The 19,544-nt window shown below is 50.9% G+C and overlaps 1 protein-coding gene across 3 annotated transcripts in view; it reads right to left on the bottom strand.

Moving 5' to 3' along the window:
* LOC118001950 (ribosomal protein S6 kinase alpha-2) overlaps positions 1–19,544 on the bottom strand; it is a 288,962-nt gene that overhangs the window by 66,457 nt on the left and 202,961 nt on the right. For 2 of the 3 annotated variants that reach the window (XM_034992141.1, XM_034992140.1), the window contains 3 exons: positions 15,281–15,362; positions 4,113–4,193; positions 1,937–2,016 (listed from right to left, as the gene is read on the bottom strand). In XM_034992141.1, the coding sequence (XP_034848032.1) occupies positions 1,937–2,016; positions 4,113–4,193; positions 15,281–15,362 (243 nt within the window). The remainder of the gene's footprint in view (positions 1–1,936; positions 2,017–4,112; positions 4,194–15,280; positions 15,363–19,544) is intronic. The other variant, XM_034992142.1, reaches the window with a different exon arrangement.

Genomic DNA, 19,544 nt, shown 5'->3' on the forward strand with positions numbered 1-19,544 from the left:
GCCAGGGACGCACAGAGTTAGAATAAGGGCCGTTGGGGAAGAGGATGGTGACCACGTCAGGCTGGCGCAGGTGGGGCCCATCCATTCCACAGAAGGGGCACTTCCCATCGGCGCCGGGACTCACGCCCTGTGGTCCTGGGCGGTCACCTCTGGGAGGTGTCAACCCTCATGGCCCTTCTGGCCTTTGGAACCTCCTGTTCTCTCTCCCGTGCTCAACAGGCGCCCTTCCTGGCTGGGCGTTTCTTTTCTAAATTGGTCAACATAGTCTGTGGGCTAACTTTTAGTCCGATTCTGCTAGCTGTCATATTCTCTCGAATCTGACTTTTTCTCTCTGGATAACCACCACGGCTTCTCTGCAGGTCCGTGCTCAGAGTGCAACCGTATTTATCCACTTGTCCAGTTCTTAGGGCAAATCTCAGGATAATCCCCAAGTCCAAGTGACAGAGTGTGCAGAAGTGAAACAGCCCATGAGGTGCGTCCTTGAAGGAAGTCAGGACGGTGACCCACACACGGCAGAATGCTGTCCAACGGCCTTGTTGAAAGAGAGGACGGGAGGAGGATACTGTCCCACGTCGTTTCTGAGAATCTGCTGTGCCCACACTTGATGACTTTACCTTTACTCTGAAATAAAGGTGTCGGGGGGACCTGCGTTCCCCTCGGGAGGTCACATAGGGCTTTTTGCTAACTACTGCTGCCATTTGGTCAAGAAACCTGTGACAGGGTGTGTGGTGCCAGACACTGGACGAAACCAAACCCCACGTGGTCTGAGAGGGAAGGGAAATCAGTACTTAGCAGGCGGCAGACGGGCAGATGCTGGTAGTTCTGCCCTCTGGGAACATGTGAGCACAAGCAGGGACCAGACAGACACCTGCTCCAGAACGGCTGGTTGTGGAAGTGGGATCGGAGTCCTCCAGCCCTGGGCTTTCAGCCTGTATAAAAGGAGCTCACTGCATCAGCTGTGCGTTGTCTGAGGGACCCTTAAAAACCAGAGGGAGAGAGCAGCCCGCAGGCCCTGGGACCCCCTTCCTGCTCCACTTTGATCTGTTGCTCACTTTGGAGGTCCATGCAGAATTGAAGGGTCTCCTGGCCAAAAAGTGGGAGGGAGAGAGAAGGGGAGAGGGCAGTCTGAACACACCGTCCCAGTTAAATCACCCTGGCTGTGCTGGGGAAGGCGGCACCGGAGGGACTGGAGACCTGGGCGAGGTGCCGTCCGACGCGTGGCTGCCTTCATCACCGTCGGCTCCGTGTGAAGGAACTGCTCAGAGCCGCTGGGATTTAAGCCCAGTGCTGTTGTTGCCTCAGGCAGGAAGAAGGCTGGTTTCCTCCATGCCGTGAAGCAGAGAGCTCTTCACATTGATTAGGGCCCAGAGAGCTGTCGTGTTGCCCTGGGTGACAGTCTGGACAATTCCCATATCAGGACTGTGGGGTCAAGGACAAGGCCCGGGCTTGAAGTGATCACGGAGACCTCCCCTCCCGCGGGAAGACCCGACTAGATGCTCCGGAAGCACCTCCCGGGACGTGTGGGCAGCGTGCTCCCAGCACCTTCCCACGACGGAAGGTGAGATACTGGGAAACAGTCCCCCAGCTGCCTCTCTAAACCCACCTCTGCTTTCGTCTGCTCCCCACGGGGGTCGGCGCGCTTCCCGGCGCCCGAAAGCACCTGTTTGCTTATGATCTTTCAAGGACAACAGATCACTTCTCTGTATCACTTGTGTGACTTCTTTAAAACAGATGCACACATTCATGCACACACACACACATGTTCACATGCACACACATCCCACACACACCATGTAAACCCCACAGCGCACACGCTGACAGACACACACATTCTCACACATACCGAGAGCATGCACCCCATTTGTACACAATTGCAGCACGCACACCACACACAGACCTCCCTCGAGAGCTCGCCAGCCTTCTTTGCCCCGCGTACCTCTTTGGAGAGCCGGCTGAAGAGGTCCCCTCCCCGCAGGAAGTCCAGGATCAGGTAGAGCTTTCCTTCCGTCTGAAAGGCTGTGGAAGGAGAGAGGGTTGGCATCCCAGGGGTCTGAGAACACAAGCGGGCTGCAGTGCCGGACGTTCCAGAAACAGGGCTGGAGCCGGGCTGCGGGGGAGAGGGGGCAGGGCCTTGTCGGGGCGGAACTCCAGGAAAGGGTTGGCAGGAATGAGTCTGTCTGTGTCCCCCACTTTTATTAAGAGTCCAGAGGGTCACCTCTCTTCTTTCTTCTCCTCTCCTTTGGTCCCCCCTTCCTTTTTTAATCACAGAGGGGATGGAAAATACATGGAGGCCCATATCTGCAGGTTCTAACCTGCTCTCACTATCACCACTACCCATGCTGGGCTCTGGGCACCACGGTGAGGTGTTTGGTGAGGAGCCAGATGATGGCTCTGACCCGGTGTGGGCAAGCCTCCTTTCCTTCATGGAGCTGCATTCTGTACAGCTCCAGGTCAAGGCAACCCATCATTTGACCCCTTCTTTCATGGAGGTGTTGGTGACCGGTCGGCCCCATGCATCGTACATCATGGCAAATGGGGCCCATGTTCTAGGTTTGATCACCATGAACTATGATTATGGGCCTGCTGTTTATACTTCCGGTCTTGCCCACCATTTAGCCAGGCGTGCCTTGCTCCAAAGGGGGCTGAGTGTGCATGTGAGGGTTAAGAGAAACCAATCACCATTGACTCTTGATTCTCAGTTCGATGTGATTGATGATCTATCACTTGGCATCTATCTTACATACCTAGGAAGTGTGGCTACAGGGGGTCCTGATATCCCTGCTTACTTGAAAACTTTTTATTTTCTAAAAGAAAATACTAGAAACATGATACGTGTTAGGGTTTCAGAAACAGCCTCTCACTAAAAAATCCTTGTCAGACTCATATAAAGTGAAGTATGGATTCAATCCTCTCTCCTAGGGCTTGACAGGCAGAAGGAGAACAAGTATCTTTTGATCAGCCACAGAGCTGACATGGAAGACACATTTAGAAATCCTTGAAAGATGCTGCTTCTTCTTCAGAGAACCCCCTGGAAACCAGCTAAAGTGACACATGGGACTGGATCTGACAGTGGGGTCACAGGCAGCTGTGAGAGGGGGAGGTCGGGTTGGCCTCCCTGGGCGGAAGCAGGACAGAGCTCGGGCACCTGCCTGTGGCCACCGAGCCTCCCAGCAAATTCACAGCCACCGTCACTCCTACTGGCTTTGAAAGCATAAGCCACACACTTTCTACACGAGACTGAAGTGTTTTCTGAGAAATATCAGGAGGTAACCAGCAAAGAGCGAGAAGCCTCTGCCCTCCTACCTCTGAGCACGGCTTACACCTTTGCTTCGTCCTGACTCGTGGAAATGTCTCGGAGAACCCCCACACCCGGTGCCTTTGAAACCAACAAGGTAGGGTTTTTTTTCTTCTTCTATAGTTCCCTCATACTAATTATTCGGTAGGGCAGTAAGAGTTAATGCCGTCTGGCGCCTCTCGTTCATTATTTTTAGTTTGAAGATTTCACTTACTGCCTCCCCGAGGAGGGAAACGATAGAAAGCGAACTCAGAGGAGTTTGTGGGTGCCGCACGCATGTGGCCACCAGAATCACTCTTGTTTGATTGTGTCTCATTTCTCTTCCAGGAAACAGAAACAGTAACCTCCCTTGAAAGAAAGTTTTGAGGGTTCAATGAGCTACTCTCTTTAAAATGCCTGAAACATAGTATTCACTTAAAATAGAGAAGGTGATGCCATTCTGGTTAAAGCAATTACTGGGTCATAAAGCATTTTCTTCTAAAACAACACAAAAATATGTCACAGATTCACCCCAATCTAGGCCAAGAGACCTTTTATTTATTTTTTTACTACTTTATCAATGATGATAATTTAATTAGTAGCAAAGTACAGCCCCCTCACTTTAGTCTCTGGTTAAAACAGGGCATCTTGCTCCCTCAGAGCGGAAAAATGCAGAAGAGATCATGGGGCTGCAGAGGGAAGACAGCCCCACACCCTACAGGCCAGGCCCCGTGACAGGGAGGGCTCTTCTCCTGACCCAGTGCGGTTTCACTTTCCTTGGATTTGGGGAAGGTTGCTTAGGTCCTCTCAAAAGTAGGTTATGTTTTACTCTATTTACCATAATGAAGCTTTACAATGAAAGGGTGATTCACTTCTGCCAAAATATCTCTCTCCATCTTCGACCTGACTCGGTCCCGAACTGCAAAACAGAAAAACAAAGGCTTTCAGGGGGCAGAAATGGGGTTCTAGAGAACAGGGAACATAAAACATTAGCTACAAATAACCTCCCCCAATGTTTTGTTACAGCAATTTTCAAGCAGACACAAAAGTTGAAACAGTAGGACAATGATCACCCTTAAACCATCCACCTAGAGTCAACAGCTGTGGGCTTTCTGATACACGTGCGTTCCTTCTGGGTCTTTGTCTGTCTCTGTGTCTCTCTCTTCACACGTACATACATTGTAGCCAAAATTCTGACACAGAATCATGGCCACTGTGATACTTGACTCCTAGCTGTGTTTGCAAACAGCATTTCCTCGGAGTAAGAACAGTCTCTTACACAACTCCTGAGACAACTGCCACCTCCAGGAAATTAACAGTCATTCCACAGTGTCATCTAATACCCAATCCATGGTCAACACCCCCCACCATGTCATTTACAGCTGTTAGTTTTCCCAATGTGGGAGCCAGTCAAGGTTCACACATTACGTTTGGTTGTTATATTTCTTTATTCTAGAATAGAATGGTCCCACAGTTTGGGTTGTTTTTTTTTTGTTGTTGTTGTTTTTTTCTTCTTCATATTTTGTGGACTTTTTGGTCAGGCCAGGCCAGTTTCTTGTAGATTGTTCCATATTCTGGGTTTGTCTGATTGTTGCTTAACTGGTGGCTCTAACTTCTTTATTTCTTGCAAACTGAAGTTAGGTCTGGAGGCTTTATAAGATGGAGGTTAAGCATTTTCAGCAAATGGTGATGCTCTGTACCTCTGATTGCAGCAGGTGAGCTGTGCTGCGGGACCCTCTCTAGGTGATGCTAAATTTGGTGATGTGATTAAAGTGCCAAGTCATCAGTCTCTTACTGTAAGGACCGGCATGTCCCTTTGTAAGTAATAAGTAACCTACAGGGTGGTATTTGATAGAGAAGGTGATGCCATTCTTGTTAAAGAAATTACCGGGTCATAAAGCATTTTCTTCTAAAACAAGTGAGCTGTGGGCCCCTAATACTCCTTCATCCAAGAGTGTTAGCATATGCATATGAATGATCCTTGCTTGAGTCATTTAGGGCTGCAAAATGGGGATCTTCTCATTTCTTTCTTTTTTTTTTTTTAAAAGATTTTATTTATTTATTTGAGAGAGAGAATGAGAGACAGCACAAGAGGGAAGAGGGTCAGAGGGAGAAGCAGACTCCCCGCCGAGCAGGGAGCCCGATGTGGGACTCAATCCCGGGACTCCAGGATCACGACCTGAGCCGAAGGCAGTCGCTTAACCAACTGAGCCACCCAGGTGCCCGGGATCTTCTCATTTCGACGAACTGGAAATCAAGAGGAAGATTGCTTCTCTCTGTCCCTGAGGATAAGTAGGCATTAGGGATTTTTAAAAAAATTAGTGTGTTTTAACCAATTACATCATTATTCTTTTTGATGCTGACATTGGCCAAAATGTAGCCATCTGAGAATATAGATGGAATTAGTTTTAAGGCAAAAATAAACAAGCCAAATAGGATCACTGCTTGAGAATAAGAATAACCCCAAGATTCCCACAAGCAAATTGACTCACCAAGGGCAATGACTTTGTACCACCCCATGTGAGCAGAGGGAGAAAATCTCCTCCAATATTCCTACCAGGGACCAGTATAAATATTGCATTACTGGACAAGGCATTTAATCCATCCCTATTTTGGCTTTGTGATACATACTTTTAAAGTTTTATTTGGGAAATGCTTCCCAAAGAATGGCTGTAATAAATAAAGGGGGAAATGACAAGCATTGGGGAGGATGGAGCAAGCAATCAGAACACTTGTGCAGAGCTGGTCGAATGTAGGATGGCGCAGTCTCTGGAAAACAAAGTGGCTGCTCCTCAAAAGTTAAACGCAGAACTGCTATGTGACCCAGCAATTCCACTCCTAGTTTACATCCCAAAGAACTGAAGACGGGAACTCACACAGGTCCCTGCACACCCATTTTCACAGCCACATTACTCACAACAGCCCACAGGTGGAAAGAACCCGAGCGCCTGTCAACGATGAACAGATAAACACAATGTGCCCTGCATTCACGGAGAGCAGACGAGGCTTGCTGCAGAGAGAAGCGGTGCTCCAGGCCAGGCCGGTTGGGGGCACGGCCCGCCGGGGTGGGGTGCACCGTCCCTGCTGGAAACAGACTCCAGCCTCGAGGAGAACACACACCCTTGGGACACAAAGGAGACACAAAGTGGCGTTGGCTGGAAACGAGCTGTGAGCAAGAGCCGCGTGTGGGGACCGTCGCCCCAGGAACTGAGTGGAGCATGGCGCTCACAGTGAAGCCGGTCGCTGGGCGTTTTAGTTAATGCAGCCTCGCATCGCTGAGCCCTGAGCCCCGAGTTTCAGATCCTGTTCCCCTCTGTGGGCGTGGTCATTGCGTGCAAGCCTTTTAGGAGGTTGTGGTGCAGACTTTAGTCTTGCCTTCCTGTTTCTCATTTGTGAGTCACCGTCGGGTGAGCTAGGCTTTGCTCAGTGTCCTTTCTGTCTTCCACGTAAACAGAAGGCAGACCGCAGGATGCGGAGATGCAGGTGCCAAAGGCAGAGCACGGGCTCCTCGTGAGGCCAGGGGACGCTGACCTCGGGACAGGGTTGTCCCCCTGCTCCTCAGAAACGGGACCTCTGGACGGTGAAGGCACAGCTCTCCCCGCCTGGCCTGGAGTTTCTTTCTCTTCCTGCCCACTCCCTGTCCACTCTGTGTCGCTCTCCTCCGTGCGGCACGACCAGGCAAAGCTGCTGACTGCCGCCAGCGAGTAAGAATTGGGGAGCCGTGTGCAGAGACGGCAGTGAGGGGTGCCCCCGGAGGCCTCTCCGTATGTGGGGGAGCCGGGACGGGGTCTGGGGAAGCAGGAGAGACACCGCGGGGAGGGCAGAGCAATCAGCTGTGGGCACATCCCGTGAGTGACTGTCCCTCCTAATGCAGTTAGAAGCCTTTCTAAGCCACCTGCTGTGTGGACCTACACCTGTCACCATGTCCCAGGCCTGGGCTGCCTCCTCACAGCGAGGAGCTCATCGCTGCATCTGGCTAGCCTCCTGAGGTGTCTTTACCTCAGCGGAGTGGGCCACGCTGACAGGGCCACGGGACGGCAGTCTTCTGTCCCCTGAGGTGCGTGCTCCTCTGGGAGAAGTCTCTGCTCCATCCACCGTCCCCCGACAAGATCCGGGGAAGCAGAGTAGCTAAAGAAAGGGGCCACCGCATTCCTGCACCCACCTAGTATCTCCTCGCAAGGCTTAGTCTTCAACACTGGTTCAGAGCATCTAAAAATCCTCTAAATAGGATTGATCTTACCATTGTCTTAGATCTGTTTGGCGTGAGGAAGACTGTTTAGTCATATATCTGAATTCTGTGTTGGTAATGGAAACCAAAGGCCTTAAAAAGCCTAGTGAAAAAATTAGAAAAAGATCTTACATTTAAATTTCCAAGGAACTGTTAAGTTACAGCAGAAAACAAATTTCCTCCCTACATTTCACACAAAAATAAATCCCAGATCTATTAAAGAGTTAAGTGTTAAAAAAAAAATCAATCCATGAAAATGATAACAAAGAGGAATGGCCATCTGACGTCCGGTGGGGGATCTGTCTCATAAAAACAATGGAGACATTGCACACAGGGAAGAGGGAGAGATTGACTTACAAATGTCCACAGACCGGCCATCCGAGAGATGGTAACGTTAAAAGGCCAGTAAAGCACGTAGAGGTTGTGTGGGGCAAACAGGACGAGGGCCAGGAAGCTCCATAAATGCAGGAGCCCTGAGTGACCGTAGAGACAGAGCTAACAGCTCAGCTGGGGAGACGCGTCCACACTCACACGCGATGGCAGCAACTCCGGAGGTGTGCACGGCTCCTCCCCAGGTGCCAGGAAACAGGCTGTGTTCACACGGGGCACGGTTTCGTCAGCGTTGACACGGCGTCCCCGACCATCCGTGTCCGGGGACCCGCAGGGCAGTGGTTCCATAGAGTGGTGCCCCACGGCCGCGAGACCACGCGCGGGGGCCCATCGCTCCCCGGGTCTGCGGATTCCGTCCAGCCGAGCAGAGCCCACGCCCCGCCCTCCCCGATGCCTCTCCCGGCCCCGCTGGTCGCTCTCGGGCCGGAGCCCGGGGTGGCTGGAAAGGCCTGGGCCGGCGGCTCGGCCACGTGATGCAGCCACGGAGCGTCCTGGCACCAAGAAAGACCCGGGCATGGACAGCAAATGCGTCGCCGCCTGGTGCGGTCTCCAGGCTGCCTCTGGGACAGCTCAGGCGCCGGGGGATTTTGATTCCTAAGACCTAGACACATAAAAAAGAAAGCCCAGAGAGGTGTTTCCTCCATCCCTGCATTGCTACGGTGTCAGTGAGTCACAGAACCTGGAGAGACGTCGCGAGCTGAGACTAGAGACCATCATGCCGGCCGGAGCGAAACGCCAGCAGCCGTCTGGCTGGGCGGTTCTAGGCTGGCGCAGAACCTGGGGTCAGGCCACGTTATCTCCCTGGGACTTTTATTCCTGGTATTTGACAGGTGAGTCTGGAATTGAGTGGGGCTTGCTACTACGGATGTAAAAAGAAAAACGTTCTAAGCTATTTTGAGATTCATTAATAAACCGTATGTATCGGGGATAAATGAAGACTTTTTGTATTTCAAACCAACCCTATAACTGTGGCTGCCCTGCAACGTGGAGGATTAGGGGGACGTGGTTTTCACGACTGGCTTTGGTCTGTACGGCCTTCGGCATCCCCTGGGGCCAGCTGTGACCTTCATGTGTCCTTCAGCCATCATGGCCTGTGGCAGCCCCAAGCACTAAGATGAATGTGGAGATGCCCAAAAATTCACCCTATAGTGAAGGGCACCGTTTCCTTCCCAGGAAAACCAGGGAGGAGGTGCATTGTGCAATTACCAACATCTTCATGACTTCCAGGCAACACACTCCTTTAGACAACTTTAGATGTATCTACTCCTTTGTGCTCATGAAGAATTTAAAGTTTAAGACATTCCAACCTGTTAATTTGTTTACTCAACCACCTGGCCTGTTCTGGAGTTTTAGGAGTTAAAAAGGTGGCGAATGTCCCTTTCTGTAGTAACAGAATATCTCAAAACCCATAGTCCTTTGAGATGTCCTGTCAAGTGAGAAGCCAAAATGTAAGGCCTGTTTTTGCCGGCCAGCTTAATGGCTTGGCATCTTGGAGTGGAGAGGTGTTCAACCTCCATTCCCACCCTCATACACGTTCCTGAACTCCCCGAGAAATGGCCAGTCCAGTCTGAGAGCGCTAGTCGGAAATGCTCGAGTAGGATGGGAGTCCACGCGCAGGTGGGAGGTGAGCTCAGGATCGGCTCAGCGCCGTGACCACTCCTCACTGCTTCCTTCTCTTGCCCACAAAAACTCACTGGGTCTGAAATTATACCCCAAGCAGTCTTCTGGATGAGACTAAAATCTGTCCTCACACAATACATTTTAATCTTCAAAGGTCAAATTCATAGCAAAAAGTGGCCTCCCATGAGACGTTGTGTTGCTCGTGTTTGCTGGCCAAAACTCTGTACCATTCTTTAGTCCAGAGAAAAAAGAAAGGAAGAAAACTATAAATGATAAAAATAAAAAAATGGTAATCATGTTGGTTACCATACAAGGCCTCACTCCCCAAGATTTGTCTTTTTCTCTTTACCAGGTTATTTAAAGAGAGGGGGACATGGTTACTTAAGTCACTTCTTGACTAAAGACTCTTTTTGTGGATGAATCCCCAGCCCGTTTCTCTTCCGCATTTACACTGCACAGGCATTACGATGACAAGGAGGGACAGTCATCTATTTCCTACTTTATAACCCATCTACAAGCCAAGAAACAGTCCTGGTAGGAACAAACAGACGAAGGACCCCAAAGTACACAGGCGCTGTAGGATAACGTGCCTGTTCCCTACGGATGATGTTTATCTAAGGTACAGGGGGCCTCCAGGAGGCCCGAGACAGACAAGCAAGGGAAGTGTAAGGGGGAGTCATTGTCATTTTACTTTTTGTCCCAGACCATGTGCTGGGAAATAACCCCTGAATCCTGAAAGCCCTAAGGACAACTGGACGGCCGTGGCTTCCTGATATGGAAATGACAGCCTGGGTATGTGAGGGGACAGGCTGGGTCCCTGACACCTGCTATCACGGGAGGAGCATTGGATTCCACAGCTGCAAACCATGGGATGATGGTGAGGGCGTCACTGCTCTGTGCCTTAGTGAGGACCATGACACCAGGAGGGGCACTTAGAACGTGTGCTTGCAACTTGCTTTACTCTCCTCCCCACCTTGCTAACCCCCCACCCCTGGAATTGGCAATTCTCCAAATGTGAGCCAAATGACATTCATGAATTTGCCTGGAAATAAAATCTGTTCAAACTAAGGCGTTAATTGAAGCTGTTTCTGAGCAAGTCAGTGTCCTAGAATGAATCGTATCAGTGTAAGAGAAAAAGAATCAATATAACGGTGCGGGAAATAGCGTTCTGAGGTCTGAGGCCACCTGTCCTGAGTCAGACGGGGGACTGGCTCAAACGCTGTAATCAGGATGAATGTAACCGTGCGTGTCCACCCCGGCCACCGCACACCCAGCGCTCCCAGCCCATCTGCTGACAGTCCTGGGGATGTCATCAGAGTTCTACGTCATAAGGAAAGGATGAACGATGAGCAGAACAGCCCCAGTCGGTGATCTGACGAGCTTGGGAGCGGCCAGGTCCCCCCACGGCCTCCATCCTCATGGCTGGCGGCCCTCCCACCCCTGCCGACAAACACATTTGCCATAACCATAACTGGCCAGGAGTCACGGAACTTGCTCAACAAAGAGATTTTGCCAGAATAATGTATTTTTCCCTTTAGAATCAATAGAACAGGACAGAATAACACTCATTTCCTTCAAAGCAGGGAATGCCCACCTTTGGGCTTAGAAAGCTGACTTATAGGGAAGATGGTTGAAAAATGAGTTCTGCGTGAAAACACAGGTGAAGACCTATCAGGAAACTGCCATTGCAAAGAAGAACTCTTTCATGCAGGAAGCCCTTCCACGCGGTGGAGGATGGCCCGGGGAAAGGAGAGAGCGCTAACCAGGAGCTCTGCCGCGGGTTGTGCGTTTGGGCTCCTGTGCAGCTTCCGGTCCTTCGTGGCAATTAACGAACATGGTGGTAGCTACAGACCCTGGGACCGGAGGAAGACGGAATTCTTTCTAACCAGACGGCAATTAATATCCAACCTCCCTCCTCACTCCTGCACGCAATCAGACCTACCCAAATCTAGACAGGAAAAGCCCTAATGCATCTCCAGGTTTCATGGAAAAAAGGAGCAGGGCTGAGGACAGCTGACCCTGGCCTTCGCCATGCCTGCAGCACCTGATGCACACCGTGGAAGTATTTCTTACGTCAGCAACACCACGAGGCAGGTACTCTCACGGGCATCACCCCATTCTAAGTAGGAGGGAGAGGCTCCCCACCGTGACACGGCCCGCAGAGGTGAAGCAAGATGCGCCCCAGGGCCCAGGTGTGTGCTCCCGACCGCAGTATTGGGGTCCTCTCCCTTCTCGTGTTGACACCCAACCAGACCAACCGACCCAGAACCACGGGGGTGGCCCCCGGCAGCAGAAGCCGTGGAAGTCTCGCAGGTGATTCCAGCTGGGGCCACTCTTGGGAGCCACTGTTACTAACGTGGGCGGCAGTCCCTACTTGCTGACTCACCAACCAGGGGATGGAGACCAGCTGTCTTCATTCCTGGTCTCATGCTGGGGACCATGTCTACGGTCACTTGAGCCCTATTCCCTTACAACACGAACGGGGCATCAGCCTTTGGACTCGTGATGTTTGGAATGCTTTATATGGAATTATTACTGGAACAACTCAGTGTTGAGGACTGAATACAGAGTTAGGAAAGAAGGGAAACATTTGCAAAGGGTCCTCAAGCCAGGAGGAAGCAAGCAGCCCTGCCCTGCGAGGCGGGAGGAGGTGCTGGAAGACAGGCGGGGGCTGGGGGGGGGCGGCCAGCTCGTCACACCCTCAGATGCTGAGCAGTTGACATTTCCCTTATGAGTGATGTGCCGCCTCCTTAAAGAAAGGGGCAGGTGCCTGACAGCTCTAAAGGCATGTAAAGATAAAACAGAGCTGTCAGAAACCATTATTCTCCTGTCAAGTTATCTGGAATGTCACTGACAGCAATTCTCTCTTCTGCACACACGACAGTCACCCGTGTTTTTGAGAAACAATCTGGAGTTTTACGACAATTTCTGCAAGTCCTCCGCCCCCTTTTCATGTTTACCTTCTCAGTGTGATTTCACTATTCGAATTCCTCGCATTTTCGCTCTGGGGGGTTGTCTGTACTTTTGGGTGTCACTGGCGAGCAGGGAGCGTCACCCCCACGGTTACCGTGCATTCCTTGTCTCTCTCGAACACTCTGCGGGATGACTAATCAGCTTGCAAACCGGGGCCCACGTGAAGGTGGAGAGGATCTGAAGAACTCGGGCTCATGGAATGCGGAGGTGGTGGAGCTCACCAGGATTTCAGTAATCCTTTGAGCCAAGCCTCTTCTTCCATGAGTGAGGAAGGAGGGAGGCTCAGAGAGCCTCAGCGCCCCCTCCCTCTGGTGCACACAGACACCTGGCCTCCTTCCTGCACATACTCGGTCCTCCAATGACTCGAAGCACTGTTTTGTCAATCTTTTTACTTTCTTTTTAAAAATTCTTAATTTGAATTCAATTAATTAACATATAATGTATTATTAGTTTCAGAGGTCGAGTTTAGTGACTCATCAGTTGCGTATAACACCCAGTGCTCATTACATCACATGGCCTCCTTAATGCCCATCACCCAGTTACCCCATCTCCCCACTCCCCTCCCCTCTAGTGACCCTCAGTGTGTTTCCTGAGATTAAGAGTCTCTTATGGTTTGTCTCCCTCTCTGATTTCATCTTGTTTTATTTTTTCCTCTCTTCCCCTATGGTCCTCTGTTTTGTTTCTTAAATTCCACATATCAGTGAGATCTTATGATACTTGTCTTTCTCTGACTGACTTATTTCGTTCAGCATAATACCCTCTAGTTCCATCCATGTCATTGCAAATGGCAAGATTTCATTTTTTTGATGACTGCCTAATACTCCATTGTATATACATATACCACCTTTTTATTGTCTCTTAAGAAAATAAATGTCAATTGCATTTCTGGAAAAAAATCTATTCTTCCGTGGTGGACCAGTATGGAAAGCCGAAACAGTAAAGGATGTCAAATAATGTTTTGTTTGAAAGACAGCTTTTAAAGAAGCACAAGGACATGGGAAATCTTCCTATTCTTTTACACTTATATGGCTCATTCTCACGCATAAATACAATTTTACATCATCAAGCACATGCTCCAGAGTATTTTACAAATAACTTTACATTATAAGAAGTCAAACATGTTTTATTTTTGTTGAGAACTTAAAATATAGAGTATAGGGGGGAAAATAAAAGTTATCGGTAATCTTGAGACTGTTTTCATTTTGGCCTACTTCCTACTAGCATGACGTCTCCTACCTGCCCATATACGCACGGACCTGTACTGACAGAGATGCTCATGCATTTAACAACATGATGATCGCTCTGCAGACACAGCTTTCTGTCCTGTCTGACCCATGTAACACTGTGCCCAGGGCACTTTCTCAAGGACACTGGGTTGGATTACAAACAAATGTGGAGATGTGCATCCGTGCAGGGTGAATCACTGAGCTGGAGTGCTTGGCACGAGCTCAGAGTTCAAGGTTAACGCTGACGGAGTGCAGGTTGAGCAGTGGGTTAACAGAGCAAAGTCGAGCTCCTTGACTGGACTTCGCACCTCCAGAGCCGGTGCATGGCCGCGGATTCCCTTCCAGCGGTTCCAGTGTCACTCCGACTTTCCTCCCTTTCCTCCCAGGGGCAGGGGACAGTGAGGTCGTATTTGAGGGGAAGAAGGGACAGTTGTGATCAAAGGGAAAAGGAACCATTTAAGGTCCCAGCCTTGAACAACCTCCTTTGGAAGAACATTTGCTCTCCTTGGAATACCTAGGATGTGCAAGTCTATATTTATATGGTTTACGTATTTCCTGGCCTAAACTGTTGGTTATCTTATTTGCCAGCCAATAGTAAGTGACGTGTGTGCAGAGAATGTTATATTCCTTGTATCGCCCCCTGAATGTACTTGCTGAGGACATTGTCTTAAGACCTAAAAACACACATGCGGCCTCGACATCTTTGAGCCTCACAGAGCCCCTTGCCCTTGACAGATAGTTCCCCACCTTGCAGTTCCTGGATAAGCTGGAGCAGCTACACCCCCATCTGGTCCTCACCAGGCTTCAGCTCCCTACCAGCTTACAGAATGATTCAAACAGGCCCAGCACATCCTCTGTGGGCACTGGGGGCCACCTTGCCTTCTTGTTACTATAAAGCCTGCCTCCTCTAGCCTGTCCTCGGTGGCTCTGCTCCTCCCTCCTCCCTCTGCTCCTCCCCAGGCTGATGAGTGTATATGACCAATAAACTCTGCCGCACCTGCCCGGGGCCTGCTGTGTGTGCTGGGACATCTTACACTGCTTAGGGGACGAGCCCCTCCCTCACCAATGGGGAGAATGGGCGGGGATCAGAGCGTAGCAGGTGCTCAGCTCTCCCGTGCTGTTGGCTATGAGACTGTGAGCCAGGAATGGGGATCTTGGATGCGGTTTTATTTTGACACGTTTTTTTGAAACTGAGCAATCCAGTCTCACTGAGGATTCAGGCTGAGTTGTGGTCCACAGGCAGCCATACGACCTGCTTCTGCTTTCTTCCCTGATGAGCTATTTTCCAAATCGTACGCCACAGCCGGACATATGTGGGAGAATGGTATTTACGCAATATGGCTTTCTCTCTGAAAATTGTGGAAATTTTGCAGGGATATGTTAAATGTCCAGGGAAATGTTTATACTGTTTATCGTCAGCCTGAGAGTAACGTGTCTGATATACTCCTTCAGAGACAACTTCAGAAATCACGCGATACGAAATAGAATGCGTATTTACGCAAACAGTCGGCAGCGCACGAACCACAGTTGGCGTCTCAAACACAGCCAGCCCCCTCGTGAAATGCTCACCTTTCAAGGTAGCTTTCTTAAGGACTTTCATTGCATATAGCTGCCCAGCATCAGATCCCTTGGTCTTCCTCACCAGGAACACCTGATAAAGAGAGCACGCAACATCTGAGATTGGGAAGACTTGGAACTCCTTGTCCTTATTTGATTTGACAAGGTGATATACAAGGGAGTTTAGGGGAAAAAATCCAATAAAATAAATACGTAAAATTTCCTCCAGCATCTAGGCTGCTGGGACAAATGTCATCTAACTGACTGCAACTCTGTGATGAAAAGCATCACGTGTGTGTGTGAAGAGTCGTTTGTTTTTGGCACACTAACTTTGTCCTAAACGTTTTCTAGCAAAGGTATTACCACCCTTCTGGAAAACAAAAAAGAGACCAGTTGTTTAGAAAAACAGATAATATTCTGAAATTTTAAGGGAGATCATTTGGCTTTTTCTAAATATCCCTTTGTAAGTCCTCGCTGGGAAGCCACCATGAGAGTTCCTGCCGATCACATGGAATAGACTCTGATTCTCAAGATAATCTGGGTTCTCTTACTTTGAGCTTTCTTCACCCCAATTTTAGCTTTGAGCAGAGTTAAATTTATATAGAGTTCCTTTTTCTTTTTCTTTTTTTAAATAGAGTGGGTTTCTAAATGGCTCTTAGAGACACTGTGTGGATCTTTAATGACATTTTTGAAACACATTTTGAGGTACAACATCAAGGAAAACCAAAGAGAAAATTGCTTGAGAAGCTGAGCGAGCTTAGGGTCACAGTCACGACTGTTGAACAGGATGAGTAAACACACACACACCCCCCTGGGGCACTGACGGCAGATGCGGAGATCCACTGGCATCATAGAGACCGCCACGTGGATGACGCGTGCTATCCAGGGCAGGGGCCACCACGAGGGTGACGGGGACCCACCCCCTCCCCAAAATGCCTGCCTCACGGACCCTCGAAGCCAGAAAGACCTGCCACTGCACATGCCTCCAGGGCTACAGCGTCTCCCGCGGGGGACAGAGACCAACAGCTTCCCCCTCGGGGAGGAGAGTGAAGGGGAAGAAGATGGCTGAGGGCAGGTCTCCAGAGCAGAGGGTCTGCTGTCCCCACAGGACACGGCTTCCAGTTCCAGTGACCTGGAAGATACCAAGTTCCAGCAGAGGAACGCGGGTTCATGGGGTCGGTCCTCGGGTCACCGTGTGCCCTGGAGCCCAGGCAGCAGCCTCCTGACCCTGAGCGGGTCCTGGCCCTGGGACAGCTCCTTCCCCACTGCTCTCAGGTCACAAATCGGGGTCAATGCCAACGACCCCTTGCCTCCCCCGGCCCACACAAAAATGAGGGCAAGAGGGCCAGGCCGGCCCCACTGGATGCTGCCTCCAGGAATGAGGGGCCCAGGCAATCGTGGACAATTAGAAGTAGAATCACCCTTTTCTATTGGATTCGGACTATTGCGTCACTGAGTGTTAATATTTATCTTTGGGGCACATTTGACATGTCTCTGTGTTGGCTGGATGAAGCAGGCTGTGGGGCAGACCCCCAGGGAGAGAGTCTAGGGTCTCTCCCTCAGTGAGCACAGATGCACAGGATGAGACACGAGCCTGTGTGATGAGGGCTCTGCCAGGGGAATGTCCGGCTGGGGACGAGCCTCCCGATGGGCAGGTAGAGCTGCCCCCAGTTGTCAGAAAGGGGGGTGTGCAGAGAAAAACTTTAGTGTCCGACATGTTGAGTCCTCTGACTCACGGGAAGTCATGGGCCCTGCGGTGTGTCTGCTCACGCTGTGGTCCCCTCAGGTCTCCAAGCCCTGTCCCCGGCTGGCGCGGGCCAGTGAGCGAAGGGGAGTAGCCAGGATGCAGGTGATGGGCAGCAAGCCAGTGAGCAGGTGGGAGAGGCTGGGGGCCCTCCTGAGGGGCCTGGGCCCGAGCCTCAGTGCCCAGCACCCTGGAAAGAAAGCTGCGCCCTGAAAGGCATGGGGGTGAGGGGGAGGGGTGTCTGTGGCAGGGAAGGGGTTGCTGGCTAAACAGCTGTGACTCTAGCAGAGAGGGACCTCTGGGGTCAGAGCACTGCGGAACTGGAGCAAAACACTCCAGCTGAGCCCTGGCCGTGGGGCCGCGGGGGAGCCAGCCTGGGCCACTGAGTCATGGTGCAGAGAAGACGCGGTGGCTCCTTGTTCAAGCCCTCTGTGCGCCTCGGCTGGGGCCAGTAAACCTACTGACTCTTTACAGTGAAGCCTACTGGTTAGCCCCAAGACGAGGCATTCTTAGAATCAGAAGACCAGCAACAGCAATAAGACCCTCTTCCAAAATGTGCAATATCGAAACCATCTTTTCTGCCTGCATCTTCATCCCTTTGTCCACCTGTTCTCTTGCAATATGAGGAGCGGGTGCATGACACACACGGAAACGTGCATGAGGGCAGACATAGGAGCTTGAGGACTAGTGGAAACCCCGTCCCACTGAAGACGACACCGGAAGCCGAGTTCATGGGGGCTTCCACCCACTAAGAGTATCGCAAATGATGTTAGATTTTGCATGAAGCGTTGCACATCAAACCTTCTTCTCTATTGTATTTCAGGCTTTTAAAAATGAGATGATTGATTGTGATGGCAATTTGTATGCATCTGTTATTAAAAGAGTGCTTTTATTTTTGAAAAGAACTGGAAAAAATTCCATTCTTGCTGTGATTGTGAAGCCCCCACTACGCGTGGGGCTGGGGGCTACAACTCGAACCACAGCGGGAGGGACCCCCTGGGCAAGCAGGGCCCGACAGGAGGTAAACAGAGCCTTGAGGGCATGAACTACGGGGTCATAAGTGCCACCAGTGAATGTGGTCACGAGCAAGGAGCTGGGCTCACGAGCCGTAGGTGACCGCTCCCGACCACCGCCCCGCACCTCGTCCTCTGGTGCTGGACGCGCATTGGTCAGGAACACATTTGGACACAGTGAAATAGGTTCTGGATAATTCCAGCAATTTCAGCACATAGTGGCCGACCTTCCATCTCTAATTCAGCTTTAACGGGCTCCCCATGTTGTTCTCGACTTCCTCTTCAGCAGCTCAGCATGTGACATGCAAGGACATTATGTGGGGACACACAGAGACAGATGCTGTGTCATCCTAAATCGCCCCAAATCTTCAGGTGTCATCGTGATCAGCGAAACCACTGCCTGATTCTCTCAGCGAACTTTTCGGCTCTCAGAGCTACAACGTCGCGATTGGTCTCCAGTGTTCTCCAACGCAGGAGCCGACCTGGTGGCGGCCGTGCCCTTTCAGAGGATGTTAGGGGGACAATGTCCTCAAAAGGAAGATATTTAAAGACCCATTCTTATTTGCTACCAATTAAGTGATAGGAAAGCAAGGGCATGTTTTTATTTGGTTTGATCCCTTCTTAGAATGTGGGAATTGTAATCTGCATATTATTTTAAAGAAAAGAATGTTCCCATACAGATCCCTGGTGTTTATCCATGAGGAACACCAAGGAGCAGGCAAGGGGATGCGGAGGAGGGTGATGGCATTGCTTTTGGACTCTCCTGCCTGCAGACTCTCAAGGAGCGCCTGGTCTATACTATGCACCTGAGCACCTGGTGTGCACCACTCGCCGCAGCACCTGAACATACCGTGCCACATCTTCCAGAGTTTCACTGCTTTCCCAGTTCAATGCTTAAATCTCTTTGAGGACAAGGCTGTTTCTCCTGTCCAAGCACCACTGCTTCCTTTGCTCTCTGGACACCCTTGAAATCATGATGGCTTGACAATTTACTAAGAACCAGAGATGTTCTCCATTGTTCCCAGCAAACTGCTCTGCAAACCAGTTAACTTGCTTCCTACACTTTGCAGGACTGACTTGGAGAGGAGAGCAGGCGCTGCTCTCCGTGTGGTCCCGCACGGGGACCTGCAGGCTGCAGCCCCCACCGTCCCTCAGAGATGCTGCCCCTGGGAGTCATCCTCTGGGGCTTGGGGCTCCTTCTGGCTGCACAAGCAGATTCACAGCAGCTGAGGGAAGAGCCATCAGGGCCCCTCCCCTGGGCGGGATGGCAAAGGCATGCTGACGGACCCTGGGACAAGCCTGCCGTCGGAAGCAGGCATCAGTGCGAAGGCCAAGTGGCAGAGACAGCATTTTACTCCTTCCTGCATCTCCAGCATCTGCAATCGCTGCACGGAGGAAAGACAGAATGGAGGTACCTGGTGACAGGTGAACGGAGGGGCCCAGTGACAGGTGAACGGAGGGAACTCAGTGACAGGTGAACGGAGGGGCCCAGGGAGAGGTGAACAGAGGGGCCCAGTGA

Source organism: Mirounga leonina, unplaced genomic scaffold (assembly GCF_011800145.1).
Source record: "Mirounga leonina isolate KUSES-001 unplaced genomic scaffold, KU_Mleo_1.0 Mir_55, whole genome shotgun sequence".
Classification (NCBI taxonomy): domain Eukaryota; kingdom Metazoa; phylum Chordata; class Mammalia; order Carnivora; family Phocidae; genus Mirounga; species Mirounga leonina.